Source organism: Homarus americanus, unplaced genomic scaffold (genome assembly GCF_018991925.1).
Source record: "Homarus americanus isolate GMGI-L3 unplaced genomic scaffold, GMGI_Hamer_2.0 scaffold25467, whole genome shotgun sequence".
Taxonomy (NCBI): domain Eukaryota; kingdom Metazoa; phylum Arthropoda; class Malacostraca; order Decapoda; family Nephropidae; genus Homarus; species Homarus americanus.
In genome coordinates, this window is record NW_024732867.1 from 261,469 (window position 1) to 281,039 (window position 19,571).

The following is a 19,571-nucleotide window of genomic DNA, read 5'->3' on the forward strand; positions in this document are numbered from 1 at the left end:
ACTTTCATGATAATGGCGGTACAATTGAGTGACCTTCTGTGGAGTGGAGTAAGGGTACAACTGACTGACCTTCTGAAGAGTGGAGTGAGGGTGCAACTGACTGACCTTCTGCGGAGTGGAGTGAGGGTACTGTTAACTGACTTTCTATTGGGTGGTGTAAGGGTACAACTAACTTACTTTCTGTGGAGTGGAGTAAGGGTACAACTGACTGACCTTATGTGGAGTGGAATAAGGGTACAACTGACTGAACTTGTGTAGAGCAGAGTAAGGTTACACCTGACTGGCCTTCTGTAGAGTGGAGTAAGTGTACAACTGACTGACTTTCTGTGGAGTAGAGTGAGGGTACAACTGACTCACCTTCTATGGAGTGGAGCAAGGGTACGACTGACTGACCTTCTATGGAGTGGAATAAGGGTACAACTGACTGACCTTCTGTGGAATGGAGTGAGGGTACAACTGACTGACCTTCTATGGAGAGGAGTAAGGGGACGACTGACTGACTTTCTATGGAGTGGAATAAGGGTACAACTGGCTGACCTTCTGTGGAGTGGAGTGAGGATACAAGTATCTTACCTTCTATGGAATGTAGTGAGGGTACAACTGACTGACCTTCTGTGGAGTGGAGTGAGGGTACAACTGACTGACCTACTGTTGAGTGGAGTAAGGGTACATCTGACTGACCTTCTGTGGAGTGGAGTGAGGGTATAACTGACTGACCTTCTATGGAGTGGAATAAGGATACAACTGAGTGACCTTCTGTGGAGTGGAGTAAGGGTACAACTGACTGACCTTCTGAGGAGTGGAGTGAGGGTGCAACTGACTGACCTTCTGCGGAGTGGAGTGAGGGTACGACTGACTGACTTTCTATGGAGTGGAATAAGGGTACAACTGACTGACCTGTGGAGTGGAGTGATGGTACAACTGACTGACCTTCTATGGAGTGGAGTAAGGGTACGACTGACTGACCTTCTATGGAGTGGAGTGAGGGTACTGTTAACTGACTTTCTATTGGGTGGTGGTACAACTGACTTACTTTCTGTGGAGGAGTGAGTACAACTGACTGACCTTCTGTGGAGGAGTGAGGGTACAACTGACTGAACCTTAGTGTAGAGCAGAGTAAGGTTACACCTGACTGACCTTCTGTAGAGTGGAGTAAGGGTACAACTGACTGACCTTATGTGGAGTAGAGTGAGGGTACAACTGACTCACCTTCTATGGAGTGGAGCAAGGGAACGACTGGCTGACCTTCTATGGAGTGGAATAAGGGTACAACTGACTGACCTTCTGTGGAGTGGAGTGAGGGTACAACTAACTGCCCTTCTATGGAGTGGAGTAAGGGTACGACTGAGTGACTTTCTATGGAGTGGAATAAGGGTACAACTGACTGACCTTCTGTGGAGTGGAGTGAGGATACAACTATCTTACCTTCTATGGAATGTAGTGAGGGTACAACTGACTGACCTTCTGTGGAGTGGAGTGAGGGTACAACTGATTGACCTACTGTGGAGTGGAGTAAGGGTACATCTGACTGACCTTCTGTGGAGTGAAGTGGGGGTACTGTTAACTGACCTTCTGAGAGGTGAAGTAAGGGTACAACTGATGTACGTTCTGTGGAGTGGAGTAAGGGTACAACTAACTGACCTTCTATGGAGTGGAATAAGGGTACAACTGACTGACCTTCTGTGGAGTGGAGTGAGGGTACAACTGTGTGACCTACTGTGGAGTGGAGTAAGGGTACAACTAACTGACCTTCTATGTAGTGGAGCGAGGGTACAACTGTCTGACCTTCTATGGAGTGGAGTGAGGCTACAACTGACTGACCTTCTATGGAGTGGAGTAAGGGTACAACTAACTTACCTTCTATGGAGTGGAATTAGGGTACAACTGACTGACCTTCTATGGAGTGGAGTAAGGGTACAGCTGACTGACCTTCTATGGAGTGGAGTAAGGATACGACTGACTGTTCTCCTATGGAGTGGAATAAGGGTACACCTGACTGACCTTCTGTGGAGTGGAGTGATGGTACAACTGATTGACCTTCTATGGAGTGGAGTAAGGGTACGACTGACTGACCTTCTATGGAGTGGGTGGAGTACAATTGATGTACGTTCTGTGGAGTGGAGTAGGGTACAGCGACTGACCTTCTGTGTGGAGTGGAGTGAAGTGCATGCTGACCTTCTGGTGAGTGGAGTAAAGAGGTGCAGCAGCTGACCTTCTGTGAAGAGTGGGTGAGGGTACAACTGACTGACCTGCTGTGGAGTGGGTGGGGTACAATTGATGTGCGTTCTGTAAGGTGGGTAAATTACAACTGACTGACCTTCTGTGGGTGGGTGAGGTGCAGCCATGACCTTCTGATTGGAGTAAAGGGTACAATGACTGACCTTCTGTGGTGGAGTGAGGTACAATGACTGACCTGTGGGTGGGTGAAGTGCTGTTAACTGACCTTCTATGGGGTGGAGTAAGGGTACGAATGAGTGACCTTATGTGGAGTTGAGTAAGGGTATATCTGACTGACCTTCTGTGGAGTGGAGTAAGGGTGCATCTGACTGACCTACTGTGAAGTGGAGTAAGGGTACGACTGACTGACATTCTATGGAGTGGAGTAAGGGTACTACTGACTGACCTTCTTTGGAGTGGAGTAAGGGTACAACTGATGTACGTTCTGTGGAGTGGAGTAAGGGTACAACTGACTGACCGTCTGTGGAGTGGAGTGAGGGTACAACTAACTGACCTTCTTGGGAGTGGAATAAGGGTACAACTGACTGACCTTCTGTGGAGTGGAGTAAGGGTACAACTGACTGACCTTCTATGGAGTGGAAAAAGGGTACAATTGAGTGACCTTCTGTGGAGTGGAGTAAGGGTACAACTGACTGACCTTCTGAAGAGTGGAGTGAGGGTGCAACTGACTGACCTTCTGCGGAGTGGAGTGAGGGTACTGTTAACTGACTTTCTATTGGGTGGTGTAAGGGTACAACTGACTTACTTTCTGTGGAGTGGAGTAAGGGTACAACTGACTGACCTTATGTGGAGTGGAATAAGGGTACAACTGACTGAAGTTGTGTAGAGCAGAGTAAGGTTACACCTGACTGGCCTTCTGTAGAGTGGAGTAAGTGTACAACTGACTGACTTTCTGTGAAGTAGAGTGAGGGTACAACTGACTCACCTTCTATGGAGTGGAGCAAGGGTACGACTGACTGACCTTCTATGGAGTGGAATAAGGGTACAACTGACTGAACTTCTGTGGAATGGAGTGAGGGTACAACTGACTGACCTTCTATATGGAGATGTAAGGGACAACTGACTGACTTTCTGGAGTGGAATAAAGGGAACAGCCTTCTGTGTGGGTGGAGTGGGATACAAGTATCTTGCCTTCATGGAGATGTGAGTGAAATTTGCAACTGACTGACAGCTACATGGAGTGGAGTGAGGGTGCTATTTGACCTACTGTTGAGTGGAGTAGAGGGGTACATCTGTTGACCTTCTGGCCAAGGTGGAGTGAGGGTACTCTTGACTGACCTTCTATGGGTGGAATAAGGATACAACTGGGTGACCTTCTGTGTGGAGTGGAGTAAGGGGCACAGCAGCTGACCTTCTGAGGTGGAGTGGGGGTGCAGCTGTTGACCTTCTCTGCAGGTGGAGTGAGGTACATTTATTGTTTTCTATGGAGTGGAATAAGGGGTACAAAGCTGTTGACCTGGAGTGGAGTGATGGTACAACTGACTGACCTTCTATGGAGTGGAGTAAGGGTACGACTGACTGACCTTCTATGGAGTGGAGTGAGGGTACTGTTAACTGACTTTCTATTGGGTGGTGTAAGGGTACAACTGACTTACTTTCTGTGGAGTGGAGTAAGGGTACAACTGACTGACCTTATGTGGAGTGGAGTAAGGGTACAACTGACTGAACTTGTGTAGAGCAGAGTAAAATTACACCTGACTGACCTTCTGTAGAGTGGAGTAAGGGTACAACTGACTGACCTTCTGTGGAGTAGAGTGAGGGTACAACTGACTCACCTTCTATGGAGTGGAGCAAGGGTACGACTGGCTGACCTTCTATGGAGTGGAATAAGGGTACAACTGACTGACCTTCTGTGGAGTGGAGTGATGGTACAACTGACTGACCTACTGTGGAGTGGAATTAGGGTACAATTGATGTACGTTCTGTGGAGTGGAGTAAGGGTACAACTGACTGACCTTCTGTGGAGTGGAGTGAGGGTACAACTAACTGACCTTCTAGGGAGTGGAGTAAGGGTACAACTGACTGACCTTCTGTGGAGTGGAGTGAGGGTACAACTGACTGACCTACTGTGGAGTGGAGTGAGGGTGCTGTTAACTGACCTTCTATGGGGTGGAGTAAGGGTACAACTGACTCACCTTCTGAGGAGTGGAGTAAGGGTACGTCTGACTGACCTTTTGTGGAGTGGAGTGAGGGTAAAACTGACTGACCTTCGATGGAGTGGAGTAAGGGTACGAATGAGTGACCTTATGTGGAGTTGAGTAAGGGTACATCTGACTGACCTTCTGTGGAGTGGAGTAAGGGTGCATCTGACTGACCTACTGTGAAGTGGAGTAAGGGTACGACTGACTGACATTCTATGGAGTGGAGTAAGGGTACTACTGACTGACCTTCTTTGGAGTGGAGTAAGGGTACAACTGATGTACGTTCTGTGGAGTGGAGTAAGGGTACAACTGACTGACCGTCTGTGGAGTGGAGTGAGGGTACAACTAACTGACCTTCTTGGGAGTGGAATAAGGGTACAACTGACTGACCTTCTGTGGAGTGGAGTAAGGAGTACAACTGACGGCCTTCTGGAAGTGGAATAGGGGTACAACTGACTGACCTTCTGTGGAGTGGAGTGAGGGTACAACTGACTGACCTACTGTGGAGTGGAGTAAGGGTACATCTGACTGACCTTCTGTGGAGTGAAGTGGGGGTACTGTTAACTGACCTTCTGAGAGGTGAAGTAGGGTACAACTGATGTACGTTCTGTGGAGTGGAGTAAGGGTACAACTAACTGACCTTCTATGGAGTGGAATAAGGGTACAACTGACTGACCTTCTGTGGAGTGGAGTGAGGGTACAACTGAGTGACCTACTGTGGAGTGGAGTAAGGGTACAACTAACTGACCTTCTATGTAGTGGAGCGAGGGTACAACTGTCTGACCTTCTATGGAGTGGAGTGAGGCTACAACTGACTGACCTTCTATGGAGTGGAGTAAGGGTACAACTAACTTACCTTCTATGGAGTGGAATTAGGGTACAACTGACTGACCTTCTATGGAGTGGAGTAAGGGTACAGCTGACTGACCTTCTATGGAGTGGAGTAAGGATACGACTGACTGTTCTCCTATGGAGTGGAATAAGGGTACACCTGACTGACCTTCTGTGGAGTGGAGTGATGGTACAACTGATTGACCTTCTATGGAGTGGAGTAAGGGTACGACTGACTGACCTTCTATGGAGGAATTAGGTACAATTGATGTACGTTCTGTGGAGGAGTAAGGGTACAACTGACTGACCTTCTGTGAGGAGGAGGGTACAACTAACTGACCTTCTAGGAGTGGAGTAAGGGTACAACTGACTGACCTTCTGTGAAGTGGAGTGAGGGTACAACTGACTGACCTATGTGGAGGAATTAGGCAATTGATGTACGTTCTGTGGAGTGAGTAAGGGTACAACTGACCTTCTGTGGAGTGGAGGAGGGTACAACTAACTGACCTTCTAGGAGTGGAGTAGAGGACAACTGACTGACCTTCTGTGAAGTGGAGTGAGGGTACAACTGACTGACCTACTGTGGAGTGGAGTGAGGGTGCTGTTAACTGACCTTCTATGGAGTGGAGTAAGGGCACGACTGGCTGACCTTCTATGGAGTGAATAAGGGTACAACTGACTGACCTTCTGTGGAGGGAGTGAGGGTACAACTGACTGACCTTCTATGGAGGAGTAAGGGTACGACTGACTGACTTTCTATGGAGGAATAAGGGTACAACTGACTGACCTTCTGTGGAGTGGAGGAGGGATACAACTATCTTACCTTCTATGGAATGTGGAGGGTACAACTGACTGACCTTCTGTGGAGTGAGTGAGGGTACAACTGACTGACTTCATTGTGGAGGAGTAAGGGCACATCTGACTGACCTCTGTGGAGTGAAGTGGGGGCACTGAACTGACCTTCTGGTGAAGTAAGGGTACAACTGATGTACGTTCTGTGGAGTGAGTAAGGGTACAACTAACTGACCTTCTATGGAGGAATAAGGGTACAACTGACTGACCTTCTGGAGTGGAGTGAGGGTACAACTGAGTGACCTACTGTGGAGTGGAGTAAGGGTACAACTGACTGACCTTCTATGTAGTGGAGCGAGGGTACAACTGTTGACCTCTATGGAGGGAGGAGGCTAACTGACTGACCTTCTATGGAGTGGAGTAAGGTACAACTAACTTACCTCTATGGAGGAATTAGGGTACAACTGACTGACCTTCTATGGAGGAGTAAGGGTACAGCTGACTGACCCTATGGAGTGGAGTAGGATACGACTGACTGATCTCCTGTGGAGTGAATAAGGTACACCTGACTGACCTTCTGTGGAGTGGAGGATGGGACAACTGATTGACCATGGAGGGAGTAAGGGCAACTGACTGACCTTCTATGGAGGAATTAGGTACAATTGATGTCTGTGGAGTGAAGGGCAACTGACTGACCTTCTGTGGAGTGGAGTGAGGGCATTGACCTCTAGGGAGTGGAGTAAGGGTACAACTGACTGACCTTCTGTGAAGTGGAGTGAGGGTACAACTGACTGACCTCATGTGGAGTGGAATTAGGGTACAATTGCTGTACGTTCTTGGAGTGGAGTAAGGGTACAACTGACTGACCTTCTGTGGAGTGGAGGAGGGTACAACTAACTGACCTTCTAGGAGTGGAGTAAGGGTACAACTGACTGACCTTCTGTGAAGTGGAGTGAGGGTACAACTGACTGACCTACTGTGGAGGAGTGAGGGTGCTGTTAACTGACCTTCTATGGGTGGGAGTAGCGGTACAACTGATCACCTTCTGAGGAGTGGAGTAAGGGTACGTCTGACTGACCTTTGTGGAGTGGAGTGAGGGTAAAACTGACGACCTCTGATGGAGTGGAGTAAGGGAACGAATGAGTGACCTTATGTGGAGTTGGAGAGAAGGTACATCTGACTGACCTTCTGTGAGGGAGTAAGGGTGCATCTGACTGACCTACTGTGAAGGGAGTAAGGGTACGACTGACTGACATTCTATGGAGTGGAGTAAGGGTACTACTGACTGACCTTCTTTGAGGAGTAAGGGTACAACTGATGTACGTTCTGGAGTGGAGTAAGGGTACAACTGACTGACCTTCTGGAGTGGAGTGAGGTACAACTAACTGACCTTCTGGAGTGGAATAAGGGTACAACTGACTGACCTCTGGGAGGAGTAAGGGTACAACTGACTGACCTTCTATGGAGTGGAATAAGGGTACACTGAGTGACCTTCTGTGGAGTGGAGTAAGGGTACAACTGACTGACCTTCTGAAGAGGAGTGAGGGTGCAACGACTGACCTTCTGCGGAGTGGAGGAGGTACTGTTAACTGACTTTCTTGGGGTGGTGTAAGGGTACAACTGACTTACTTTCTGTGGAGTGGAGTAAGGGTACAACTGACTGACCTTATGTGAGTGGAATAAGGGTACAACTGACTGAACTTGTGTGAACAGAGAAGGTTACACCTGACTGGACCTTCTGTAGAGTGGAGGTGTACAACTGACTGACTTTCGGAGTAGAGTGAGGGTACAACTGACTCACCTTCTATGGAGTGAGCAAGGGTACGACTGACTGACCTTCTATGGAGTGGAATAAGGTACAACTGACTGACCTTCTGTGGAATGGAGTTAGGGTTCAACTGACTGACCTTCTATGGAGAGGAGTAAGGGTACGACTGACTGACTTTCATGGAGGAATAAGGGCAACTGGCTGACCTTTCTGGGAGTGGAGTAGGATAAGTATCTTACCTCTATGGAATGTAGTGAGGGTACAACTGACTGACCTTCTGTGGAGGAGGAGGGTACAACTGACTGACCTACTGTAGAGTGGAGTAAGGGTACACTGACTGACCTTCGGAGTGAAGGGGATACTGTTAACTGACCTTCTGTGAGGTGAAGTAAGGGTCAACTGACTGACCTTCAATGGAGTGGAGTAAGGGTACGACTAACTGATCTATGGAGGAGTAAGGGTACAACTGATGTACGTTCTGTGGAGGGAGTAAGGGTACAACAAACTGACCTACTATGGAGGAATAAGGGTACAACTGACTGACCTTCTGTGGAGGAGGAGGGCATGATGACCTATGTGGAGTGGAGTAGGGTACAACTAACTGACCTTTTATGGAGTGGAGGAGGGTACAACTGTCTGACCTTCTATGGAGTGGAGGAGACTACAACTGACTGACCTTCATGGAGTGGAGTGAGGGTACAACTAACTTACCTTCTATGGAGTGAATTAGGTACAACTGACTGACTCTTCGTGGAGTGGAGGAGGGTACAGCTGACTGACCTTCTATGGAGGAGTAAGGATACGACTGACTGATCTCCTATGGAGTGGAATAAGGGTACACCTGACTGACCTTCTGTGGAGTGGAGTGATGGTAACTAACTGACCTTCTATGGAGGAGTAAGGGTACGACTGAATACCTTCTATGGAGTGAATTAGGGTACAACTGATGTACGTTCTGTGGAGTGGAGTAAGGGTACAACTGGCTGACCTTCTATGGAGTGGGTAGAGGTACAACTAACTTGCCTTCTATGGAGTGGAATTAGGGGTACAGCGGCTGACCTTCTGTGGAGTGGAGTAAGGGGTACAGCTGACTGACCTTCTATGGAGTGGAGTAAGGATACGACTGACTGATCTCCTATGGAGTGGAGTAAGGGTACAACTGACTGACCTTGTGTAGAGCAGAGTAAGGTTACACCTGACTGACCTTCTGTAGAGTGGAGTAAGGGTACAACTGACTGACCTTCTGTTGAGTGGAGTGAGGGTACAACTGACTGACCTTCTATGGAGTGGAGTAAGGGTACCTGTGACTGACCTTCTGTGGAGTGGAGTAAGGGTACAAGTGACTGACCTTCTGTGGTGTGGAGTAAGGGTACAACTGACTGACCTTCTGTGAAGTGGGTTGAGGGTACAACTGAGTGACCTACTGTGGAGTGGAGTGAGGGTGCTGTTAACTGACCTTCTATGGGGTGGAGTAAAGGTACAACTCACTCACCTTCTGTGGAGTGGAGTAAGGGTACGTCTGACTGACCTTTTGTGGAGTGGAGTGAGGGTACAACTGACTGACCTTCTATGGAGTGGAGTAAGGGTACAACTGACTGACCTTCTATGGAGTGGAATAAGGGTACAACTGAGTGACCTTCTGTGGAGTGGATTAAGGGTACAACTGACTGACCTTCTGAGGAGTGGAGTGAGGGTATAACTGACTGACCTTCTATGGAGTGGAATAAGGGTACAACTGAGTGACCTTCTGTGGAGTGGAGTAAGGGTACAACTGACTGACCTTCTGAGGAGTGGAGTGAGGGTGCAACTGACTGACCTTCTGCGGAGTGGAGTGAGGGTACGACTGACTGACTTTCTATGGAGTGGATTAAGGGTACAACTGACTGACCTTCTGTGGAGTGGAGTGATGGTACAACTGACTGACCTTCTATGGAGTGGAGTAAGGGTACGACTGACTGACCTTCTATGGAGTGGAGTAAGGGTACGACTGACTGACTTTCTATGGAGTGGAATAAGGGTACAACTGACTGACCTTCTATGGAGTGGAGTGAGGGTACAACTGACTGACCTTCTATGGAGTGGAGTAAGGGTACGACTGACAGACCTTCTATGGAGTGGAATAAGGCTACAACTGACTGACCTTCTGTGGAGTGGAGTGTGGATACAACTATCTTACCTTCTATGGAATGTAGTGAGCGTACAACTGACTGACCTTCTGTGGAGTGGAGTGAGGGTACAACTGACTCACCTTGTGTAGAGCAGAGTAAGGTTACACCTGACTGACCTTCTGTAGAGTGGAGTAAGGGTACAACTGACTCACCTTCTGTGGAGTGGAGTGAGGGTACAACTGACTGACCTCCATGGAGGAGGGTACGAATGACTGACCTTCTGTGGAGGAGTATAAAAAAATAACTGGACCTTCTGTGAGGGAGTAAGGGTGCAAGAACTGACTCACCTTCTGTGGAGTGGAGTAAGGGTACGTCTGACTGACCTTTTGTGGAGTGGAGTGAGGGTACAACTGACTGACTTTCCATGGAGTGGAGTAAGGGTACGAATGAGTGACCTTCTGTGGAGTTTAGTAAGGGTACGTCTAACTGACCTTCTATGGAGTGGAGTAAGGGTACAACTGATGTACGTTCTGTGGAGTGGAGTACATACAACTGACTGACCTTCTATGGAGTGGGAGTAAGGGTACGACTGACTGACCTTCTATGGAGTGGAGTAAGGGTACAACTAACTGACCTTCTATGGAGTGGAATAAGGTTACATCTGACTGACCATATATGGAGTGGAGTGAGGGTACAACTGATGTACGCTACGTTCTGTGGAGTGGAGTAAGGGTACGACTGACTGACCTTCTATGGAGTGGAGTAAGGGTACCTGTGACTGACCTTCTGTGGAGTGGAGTAAGGGTACAAGTGACTGACGTTCTGTGGAGTGGAGTAAGGGTACAACTGACTGATTTTCTGTGGAGTGGAGTAAGGGTACATCTGACTGACCTACTGTGAAGTGGAGTAAGGGTACAACTGACTGACCTTCTATGGAGTGGAGTAAGGGTACGTCTAACTGACCTTCTATGGAGTGGAGTAAGGGTACAACTGAACTGACCTTCTAGGGAGGAATAAGGGTACAACTGACTGACCTTCTGTGGAGTGGAGTAAGGGTACAACTAACTGACCTTCTATGGAGTGGAATAAGGGTACAACTGACTGACCTTCTTTGGAGTGGAGTAAGGGTACAACTAGCTAACCTTCTATGGAATGGAGTGAGGGTACAACTGAGTGAACGTCTGTGGAGTGGAGTAAGGGTACAACTAACTGACTTTCTATGGAGTGGAATGAGGGTACAACTGACTGACCTTCTATGGAGTGGAGTAAGGGTACAACTGACTGACCTTCTATGGATGGAGTAAGGGTACAACTAACTGACCTCTATGGAGGAATAAGGGTACATCTGACTGACCTTTATGGAGTGGAGTGAAGGTACAACTGATGTACGTTCTGTGGAGTGGAGTTAGGGTACAACTAACTGACTTTCTATGGAGTGGAGTGAGGGTACAACTGACTGACCTTCTATGGATTGGAGTAAGCATACAACTGACTGACCTTCTATGGAGTGGAGTAAGGGTACGACTGACTGACCTTCTATGGAGTGGAGTGAGGGTACAACCGACTGACCTTCTATGGAGTGGAGTAAGGGTACAACTAACTGACCTTCTATGGAGTGGAATAAGGGTACAACTGACTGGCCTTCTGTGGAGTGGTGTAAGGGTTCAACTGACTGACCTTCTATGGGGTGGAGTAAGGGTACGACTGTCTGATATCCTATGGAGTGGAATAAGGGTACAATTGACTGACATTCTGTGGAGTGGAGTGAGTGTACAACTGACTGACCTTCTGTGGAGTAGAGTAAGGGTACAACTGACTGACTGACCTTCTGTGGAGCAGAGTAAGAGTACAAGTGACTGGCCTTCATCTGTTTTGTGATATAAATGACTCACTTTCTACAGCAGGAACGTAGATATCATTATCAGTGATACATTCATTGGGAGTGGCCTTGACTTGGATTGCCCCCGCCGTTGGCGTTTGAAACGGTATTAACAACGTCCTCTGAATTTTCTGGAAAAGAGACACATGTGATTCCGACTATTTTTGATGATCATTTTGTCAATTGATAAACTTGTTTTCTTAATTTTATTTGTTTCTTTTATTCTCAAAGGCTTCAACTATCAATTAGAGGCTATAATTGATTACAATTGGCAACTCTTAAAAAATTAGGGCTGCACGAGTTAAGTCATTCTTACGTCTCTGTCTGTCCCTCTGTACGTGTGACTCACCTCTACCCAAATTTCACAATCGAATGGTTTCTTCGTGCAGAACATGTGTTGCTGAGCCCTCGTTGCAATCTGGAGTAAACAAGATTACATTCACTCAACATTACTGAATCGTCAGTATTCCAAACGAAAGGAATATTGAAAGACAAGAGAAACCTTGGATATTTTTATTATTATCCATTTAACATCATATTAAAGAAAAATATAATATTTCGCTTAAAATATTATACTATTCTTAACTATTAATTTAGTTTAATTTACTATGCAAATGATAATATAGATTCCCTGAAATTAACACTATATGTTAAGTGATAAATGTATGTATATTATGTATGTTGTATGTATACCATGTATGTACTTGTACTCTATATATACACATTATTTCTCTACTCAGTAGCGTGTGGCAATGCCCCTGTTTCATGTCACCACACGCTTAGATAAATGTGCCTGGCGACATCTGGAAGCTGCTAGTATACCACTTACCACATGTCGCCTGAGAGGTCAGAGTGAGGTCAGTTGACCCATATAGGAGTGTAATGGACTACCTGCGCTTGTAAGCGCACCTTGTATATTTCCGTTAATAAGAACCTACAGAACTCTACAGGTGTTTATGTTCGCCCCAGTAGTTAGAACCAAGTACCCAGAACACCTCCATGGCGCAGTGAGTATCAAGTGATCGATTAAGTGGAAATAAGTGCATTCATGTAAAATCAAGACGGGTTAAGAAACACTGGTCTAGACAATAGACTCGTGAGGAACAACTCTCGGAAATTTTTCTAGAGAAGAAAACTTTTCTTATCTCTAGAATATAAAAAGATGGAGGAATTACCATTTTCACTCTTTTGCTTTTCCTAGTTATTGGTAACAGTAAACAGGGAAACTAGGTTTGCACTCCTGACCCAGCTCAGTTGCTACCTGACCCAGCTCAGTTGCTACCTGACCCAGCTCAGTTACTACCTGACCCAGCTCGGAGAAGGTTGTGCCAGCAAGTGCTCCCGTTAGAGACCAAGAAAAATGGCCGCCTTGGATCGTTGTGTCTTGGGGGAAGAGGAGGGGAGTGTGGGGAAAGACGACCTCCTTGCCACGCTGTTAAGGCAGCTGGGGCAGTTGAGGAGTGAGGTTGACACTCTAAAGGGGTAAAATGAAGCCCTTAGGACGGAACTCCTTCAGGTAGGTGTCCTGCCTAGCAGGACACCTGCGAAGGAGGAGCAGGCGTGGAGAGTGGTTGTCTCCAAGGGGACTAGGGTCAGGCTCAGGAAAGCTGACCAGGGTGTGGAGTGTAGTAACCCTTATCAGGTGCTGCAGGAAGCTGGCGAGGAAGAGAAGAGGCAGGACGGTATGGAGCAAGGAGAGGAAAGGGCAGTTGTACAAACCCTGCCCACAGGTGAGGTCGTGGTAGTTGGGGACAGCCAGGTGAGGTTTGCAGATAGGGCTTTTTGTGCGAGAGATAGGAAACGTAGGACTAGGGTGTGTTTTCCTGGGGCTGGGATAGGGCATGTAGCTGAGAGGTTAGACAAGGTTTTGTCAGGGGTGGGTACCAATCCAGTAGTGTGTCTTAGTGTGGGAGGAAACGACATAGGTAAGGTAAGGAGTGAGGAACTTTTCAAGAGGTATAGGGAGGCGCTGGGGAAGATTAGAGATAGGGGAGGGATCCCGATAGTATGTGGTGTCTTGCCTAGAAGAGGGGTTGGTCGTGAATGGCTGTCCAGGGCAATTGCTATAAATTGCCAACTGGAAAAATATTGTGCAAACAATGGTTGGGCATTCATTGATAACTGGCAACGATTCTATGGCAACGACTACCTGTACTGTCGTGACGGAGTACACTTGTCTCGTGAGGGGGTAAAGACGTTGTCTGCATCCCTGGAGCGTGAAATTGTCACTCGGAAGGGGGGGTTTCGCCAGTAGAGAGAGGTCGGGTAAAGTGGGAGTCAAAAAACAAGCAGGTCCTGGGAAGTAAAATTAGTTGCTCAGGACAAGGGGTAAAACAGGACCAGGGAAGGGTAGGTTTAAATGTATACTATGCAAACAGTAGGAGCGTTAGAAATAAAATAGACTTGCTGAGAGCGGTTGTATGTACCGAGAATGTAGACGTCATAGCAATCACAGAAATTTGGATGAATCTGGCGAGCAAAAATTTTTTATCAGAGTACCACATAGAAGGGTACAACCTTTTTCACAAAGACAGGGAAGGTAGGAAGGAGGGAGGGGTCGCACTCTTCGTCAAGGATACATTAAAATGTTGTATTAATAATTCAATAAAGGGTGAAATAGGAACCGAGTCTGTGTGGGTAGAAATCACGGAAGGAAGAGAAAAACTAATTATGGGAGTGATTTACAGGCCCCCAAGTCTTGGCAAAGAAGCACCTCAGCCCATATGGCAGGAAATAAGTAGGGCAGCAAAATATAACAACCTATGCATTATGGGGGATTTCTACTTCAGAAATATTGACTGGGACAACATTGTAGGCGACTATGAATCTGAAGACTTCCTAGACGCAGTACAGGACAATTTTTTGAAACAACTAATTACAGAACCTACTAGAGGTGACAATATATTAGACCTAGTATTAACAAATAAAGAAAATATCATCAGAGATATCACAGTAGGGGAAGAACGAGGTAACAGTGATCACAGAGAAATCAGGTTCACCCTAAATTGGGAAACGAAAAACAATGACAATATGGTCAGAGTCCCAAACTTTCGGTTGGCGGATTATCAGGGGTTAAGAAGGTACCTAGGTGAGGTCACCTGGGAACAGTCACGTCAGTCCCCAGTAGGAAGGGGTGAGGTCATAGATGACACAACAATTGATCATGACTATAATATATTCACTAGTATACTACATAAAGCACAAGAACAAAATATACCATACAGAAAAATTAGGTCAAATAAGAATGAGCCAAGGTGGATGACCAGAAAACTTAAACATGACATAGGAATAAAGAAAGGAATATATAAGAAATTAAAGGGAGGGGAGGAGCAGCTCAGAAATAGGTATAATGAACTATCTAGGAATGTTAAGAAAAATGTAAGGAAAGCAAAGAGAGACTATGAAATCAAAATAGCAAGAGAATCCAAGGCGAATCCCAAGGGATTTTTCCAGGTATATAGGACAAAGGTCAAGGACAAAGTTGGGCCTTTAAAGTCTGGGAGGGGAGAAGTGATAAATGGCAGTAAAGAAATAAGCAAAGCATTGAACAGCTACTTCTTATCAGTTTTCACAGAAGAAATTTGCCATGAAATTCCAGAGGTGGAACTGATATTTAAGGGAAAGGAAGAAGAGAAATTAAAGAATATCACTATCAGAAAAGAGGATGTTCTTAAGAAGATAAATAAACTGAAGAAAACAAAATCCCCAGGGCCCTGATGAAATTTTTCCTCGAGTCTTGAAAGAGTGTAGGGAACAGATTAGCGCACCCCTTGTAAACTTATTTACAAAATCATTAGACACTGGAGTTGTGCCAGACTTGTGGAAACAGGCAAATGTAGTACCCATATTCAAAAAGGGAGACAGAGCATCAGCGTCAAATTACCGGCCGATCAGTTTGACCTCAGTAATGGGGAAATTTCTTGAATCAATTATAGCAGATAGCATCTGATCGCATCTAGAGAAAAGCAAATTAATCTACGACTCTCAACATGGGTTTACAAAGGGAAAATCTTGTCTAACAAATCTGCTAACGTTTTTTAGGAAAATCTTCGAGGTAGTAGATAATGACAAAAATTACGATGTTATTTACTTAGACTTTAGCAAAGCATTTGACAGAGTACGGCATCAGAGGCTTCTGAGAAAAATTAAGGCTCATGGTATCGAGGGGAAGTTTTAAATTGGATAAAATCATGGCTCACCGATAGAACGCAGAGGGTCAGCGTAGATGGTGATAAATCTGAGTGGGGCCGTGTAACCAGTGGGGTTCCCAGGGGTCAGTACTAGGCCCACTCTTGTTCATAATCTACATAAACGATCTAGATACTGGGATCAGCAGTGACATAAGCAAGTTTGCGGATGACACCAAAATAGGGCGGCAAATTAATTCAGGGCAGGATGCAAATGCATTACAGGAGGATCTAAATAAACTGCAGGGGTGGTCTGAAAAATGGCAAATGAAATTCAACACCAGCAAGTGCAGCGTACTTAATATTGGAAGAACAAATACTTATAATGTATACAGCCTTAACAACATCAACCTAGAGAAGTCGACTTGTGAAAGAGACCTAGGGGTACTTGTAAGCCCGGACCTACGGCCTAGAAAACAGTGCGTTAATGTTCGAAATAAGGCAAACAGAGTATTGGGTTTTATATCTAGAAGTGTAAGTAACAAGAGTGCAGAGGTCGTATTGCAACTATTTCTTGCGCTAGTCAGGCCACACCTCGATTATGCGGTTCAGTTCTGGTGCCCCTATTATAGAATGGACATAAATTCACTAGAGTCGGTGCAGCGAAGAATGACAAAAATGATTCCGGGACTTAGAAACCTTCCATATCAGGATAGGCTAAAGAAACTTAACTTGCATTCTCTAGAAAGACGAAGAGTGCGGGGAGATATGATAGAAGTATTCAAGTGGGTGAAAGGAATCAATAAAGGGGATATAGATAAAGTTCTTATAATATCCGAGCAGGATAGGACTCGGAGCAACGGATTCAAGTTGGATAAGTTTAGGTTTAGGAGGGAGATAGGAAGAAACTGGTTCACAAATAGGGTGGTGGACGAGTGGAAGAAGCTTAGCAACTTTGTAGTAAGTGCGGGAACTCTGGAAAGTTTCAAAAGGAGGCTAGATAGATTCATGGATGATAGAGAGTGGTAGTAATTCTCGACAGGAGCTGCCATGCACAGGCCAACCGGCCTATTGCAGACTCCTTATTTTCTTATGTTCTTATGTTCTAAAATAATACCCCAACATAACCTAACCTAACCTAACCTAACCTAACCTAATGCGTTTCCATCTTAGGACAAGCAGGTTAGGTTAGGTTAGGTACGCTAAATCCTTGGTCTCTGGATGGAAGTGTATGCTTTTTAGGTAGAAAACGCCCCCGTGGAAAATTCACCGAACTGATTATACGATTGTTTTCTAAATTAAAATTTGTTTTTACAAAAATATTCTAAAGTCAATGCCGGATTTTAATTTGTAACATTTATGAAACGTTTGTCATTTGGTGCTCGCGTAAACAAGTGAAGATGGCGCCATAGGCAGCGAGTGCTTGTATGTTGATTAGTGTTCAGGAAGAAATAACCGGAAAAACAAAAGTGGAAAAGTTGCATTTCATCCACTTTGATTAATACTAGTGATAAGAAAGAAGTGTTCTTCAATAGAAAATATTGCAAAGGTTGCATTTTCTCACGAGTCTGCCGTTTAGAGTTTTATAAAAATTAGTTAAGACATATGTTGAAATTGAGACAACGTCACAACCACCCACAACACCCCCCTCCCCCACAACCCATGAAACTCGCGACAGTCAACTACAGTAGGCATTGTAGACAACACATAGTAGCGGCAATCATTCTACACTAAAACATTGACCACAGCAAACCCCAAACAATCTTGACACTATCAACCAAGAGGACCGTGGCACCTGCCAATTCTACGGGACACACTGCACCCTCAACAAAATATCAGGTGAATAGCTAAGGCCAATCAAATTTGGGAACTCTTTAATTCTGCAAGAATCAGAGGTGTATAAAGCTGTGGCCTCGTTCCCGGTGGGGCTCAGCAGGAGCTGCTAGGACCCTCCTAGCTGAGGTCACGAGGCTCGTCAACAATTGTCTTGAGGGCCTAATACCGGACGACATCAAGCCCACATTTTACGGTTCAGCTTTGTGTACACTAAAACAAAAATGGCGGAATCAGGCCTATCGCACTCGGTAACATCTGCCGCCTCGTCGCCAGGACAGCTGTAGGGAGTGTCCGTTTGGGAGTCACCTTATTGCTAATATCAAACTAGCTAAGGTTCGGAGTCCCGAAGGTAATGGTCAAATTAGTCTTAGAAAACTCCTTGAACCAGACCAGGAGTGACAAAATGTTCAAAGCCGACCACCACCGTTTCCGCCGCTAATACCACTACGTGATTCAGCAAGGATCCAGCTTTCCTATTCGGTGAAAATGAAATTGTTTCAGTGGGAGGCATTCAGCAAAGGTATCTACTCAACCCACTGCTTTTTTGTCTAATGACAAAAGAATTTATCATTAAGTTCTTGGATACGGCACTCTGACGGGTTCGGCGGATTCGGTTTCAGAGGATCTCAGAGTTGTCAGACCCTAACCTAAGGTTCCCTGGTTCTAACCAAATCTAGAGTGTAGTGTAGTGCCAGTCACCAACCGAGGGGTTAGTATAAAATAAACTTTAAACAATATCCTGTATCCACACTGCTCTAAAGGACAGTCATATCTATGGAACCCACTGTCTTTCTCTTTTCAGTATAATCAAAGAGAGAGATACGATAGTGACTCAGTAAGAGAAAAACCCACTGAGAATGTTGTACTATGTGGATGAAGCTACACTATGTAAAACATGGAATAGCAAAAGAAAGTGAGCGAACTCACCCACTAAAGAATGTGAAAATGATGTGGGTGTGGTGTGAGCTAAAGTAAACGATGTCACACATTGTAAGTATGAACGCTATCGTGCAAATTTGACTTTCTGCCTCAATTACGCATAATTGCAGGGTCTCAATTGTTTCTCTTACTATTGACAACACAACATACATACAGTATATTGTTTCTCACTTTTGATCTCTTTTTCATTTTTGTATTTCTTTATGGTTCTTTAATAATAATAATAATAATAATAATAATAATAATAATAATAATAATAATAATAATAATAATAATAATAATAATAATACTATAATAATAATACTACTACTACTAATAATAATAATAATATTATTATTATTATTATTATAATTATTATTATTATTATTATTATTATTATTATTATTATTATTATTATAGTCTTGCTATTATTATAATTATTATTTTATTAATTTATTTTCAGTTTTGTATTTTGTATTATAAATTTTATTTACTATGAATTATTATTATTATTATTATTATTATTATTATTATTATTATTATTATTATTATTATTATTATTATTATTACAATTACATTTTCGCCCCCAGGCCCCAATGTGGGTCAGTGACCTCTGCCCGGGTGGGCTAATTCCCATAATAAAAAAAAAAAAAAAATATATATATATATATATATATATATATATATATATATATATATATATATATATATATATATATATATATATATATATATATATATATATATATATATATATATATATTTATATATATATTTATATATATACTGTATATATATATATATATATATATATATATATATATATATATATATATATATATATATATATAAATAATAATAATAATAATAATAATAATAATAATAAAACCACATATGTTTATCCATTTGTGCCTGGAGTCATGTGTGTAGAAC

At 44.5% G+C, this 19,571-nt stretch overlaps 1 protein-coding gene across 1 annotated transcript in view; it reads right to left on the minus strand.

The window, feature by feature from the left end:
* The window catches only part of LOC121869134 (docking protein 2-like), a 109,653-nt gene that overhangs the window by 64,447 nt on the left and 25,635 nt on the right, over positions 1 to 19,571 (minus strand). The window contains exons 4-5 of the mRNA XM_042370321.1: positions 12,107 to 12,175; positions 11,771 to 11,888 (exon numbers count right to left, since the gene is read on the minus strand). Coding sequence (XP_042226255.1) covers positions 11,771 to 11,888; positions 12,107 to 12,175 — 187 coding nt within the window. The remainder of the gene's footprint in view (positions 1 to 11,770; positions 11,889 to 12,106; positions 12,176 to 19,571) is intronic.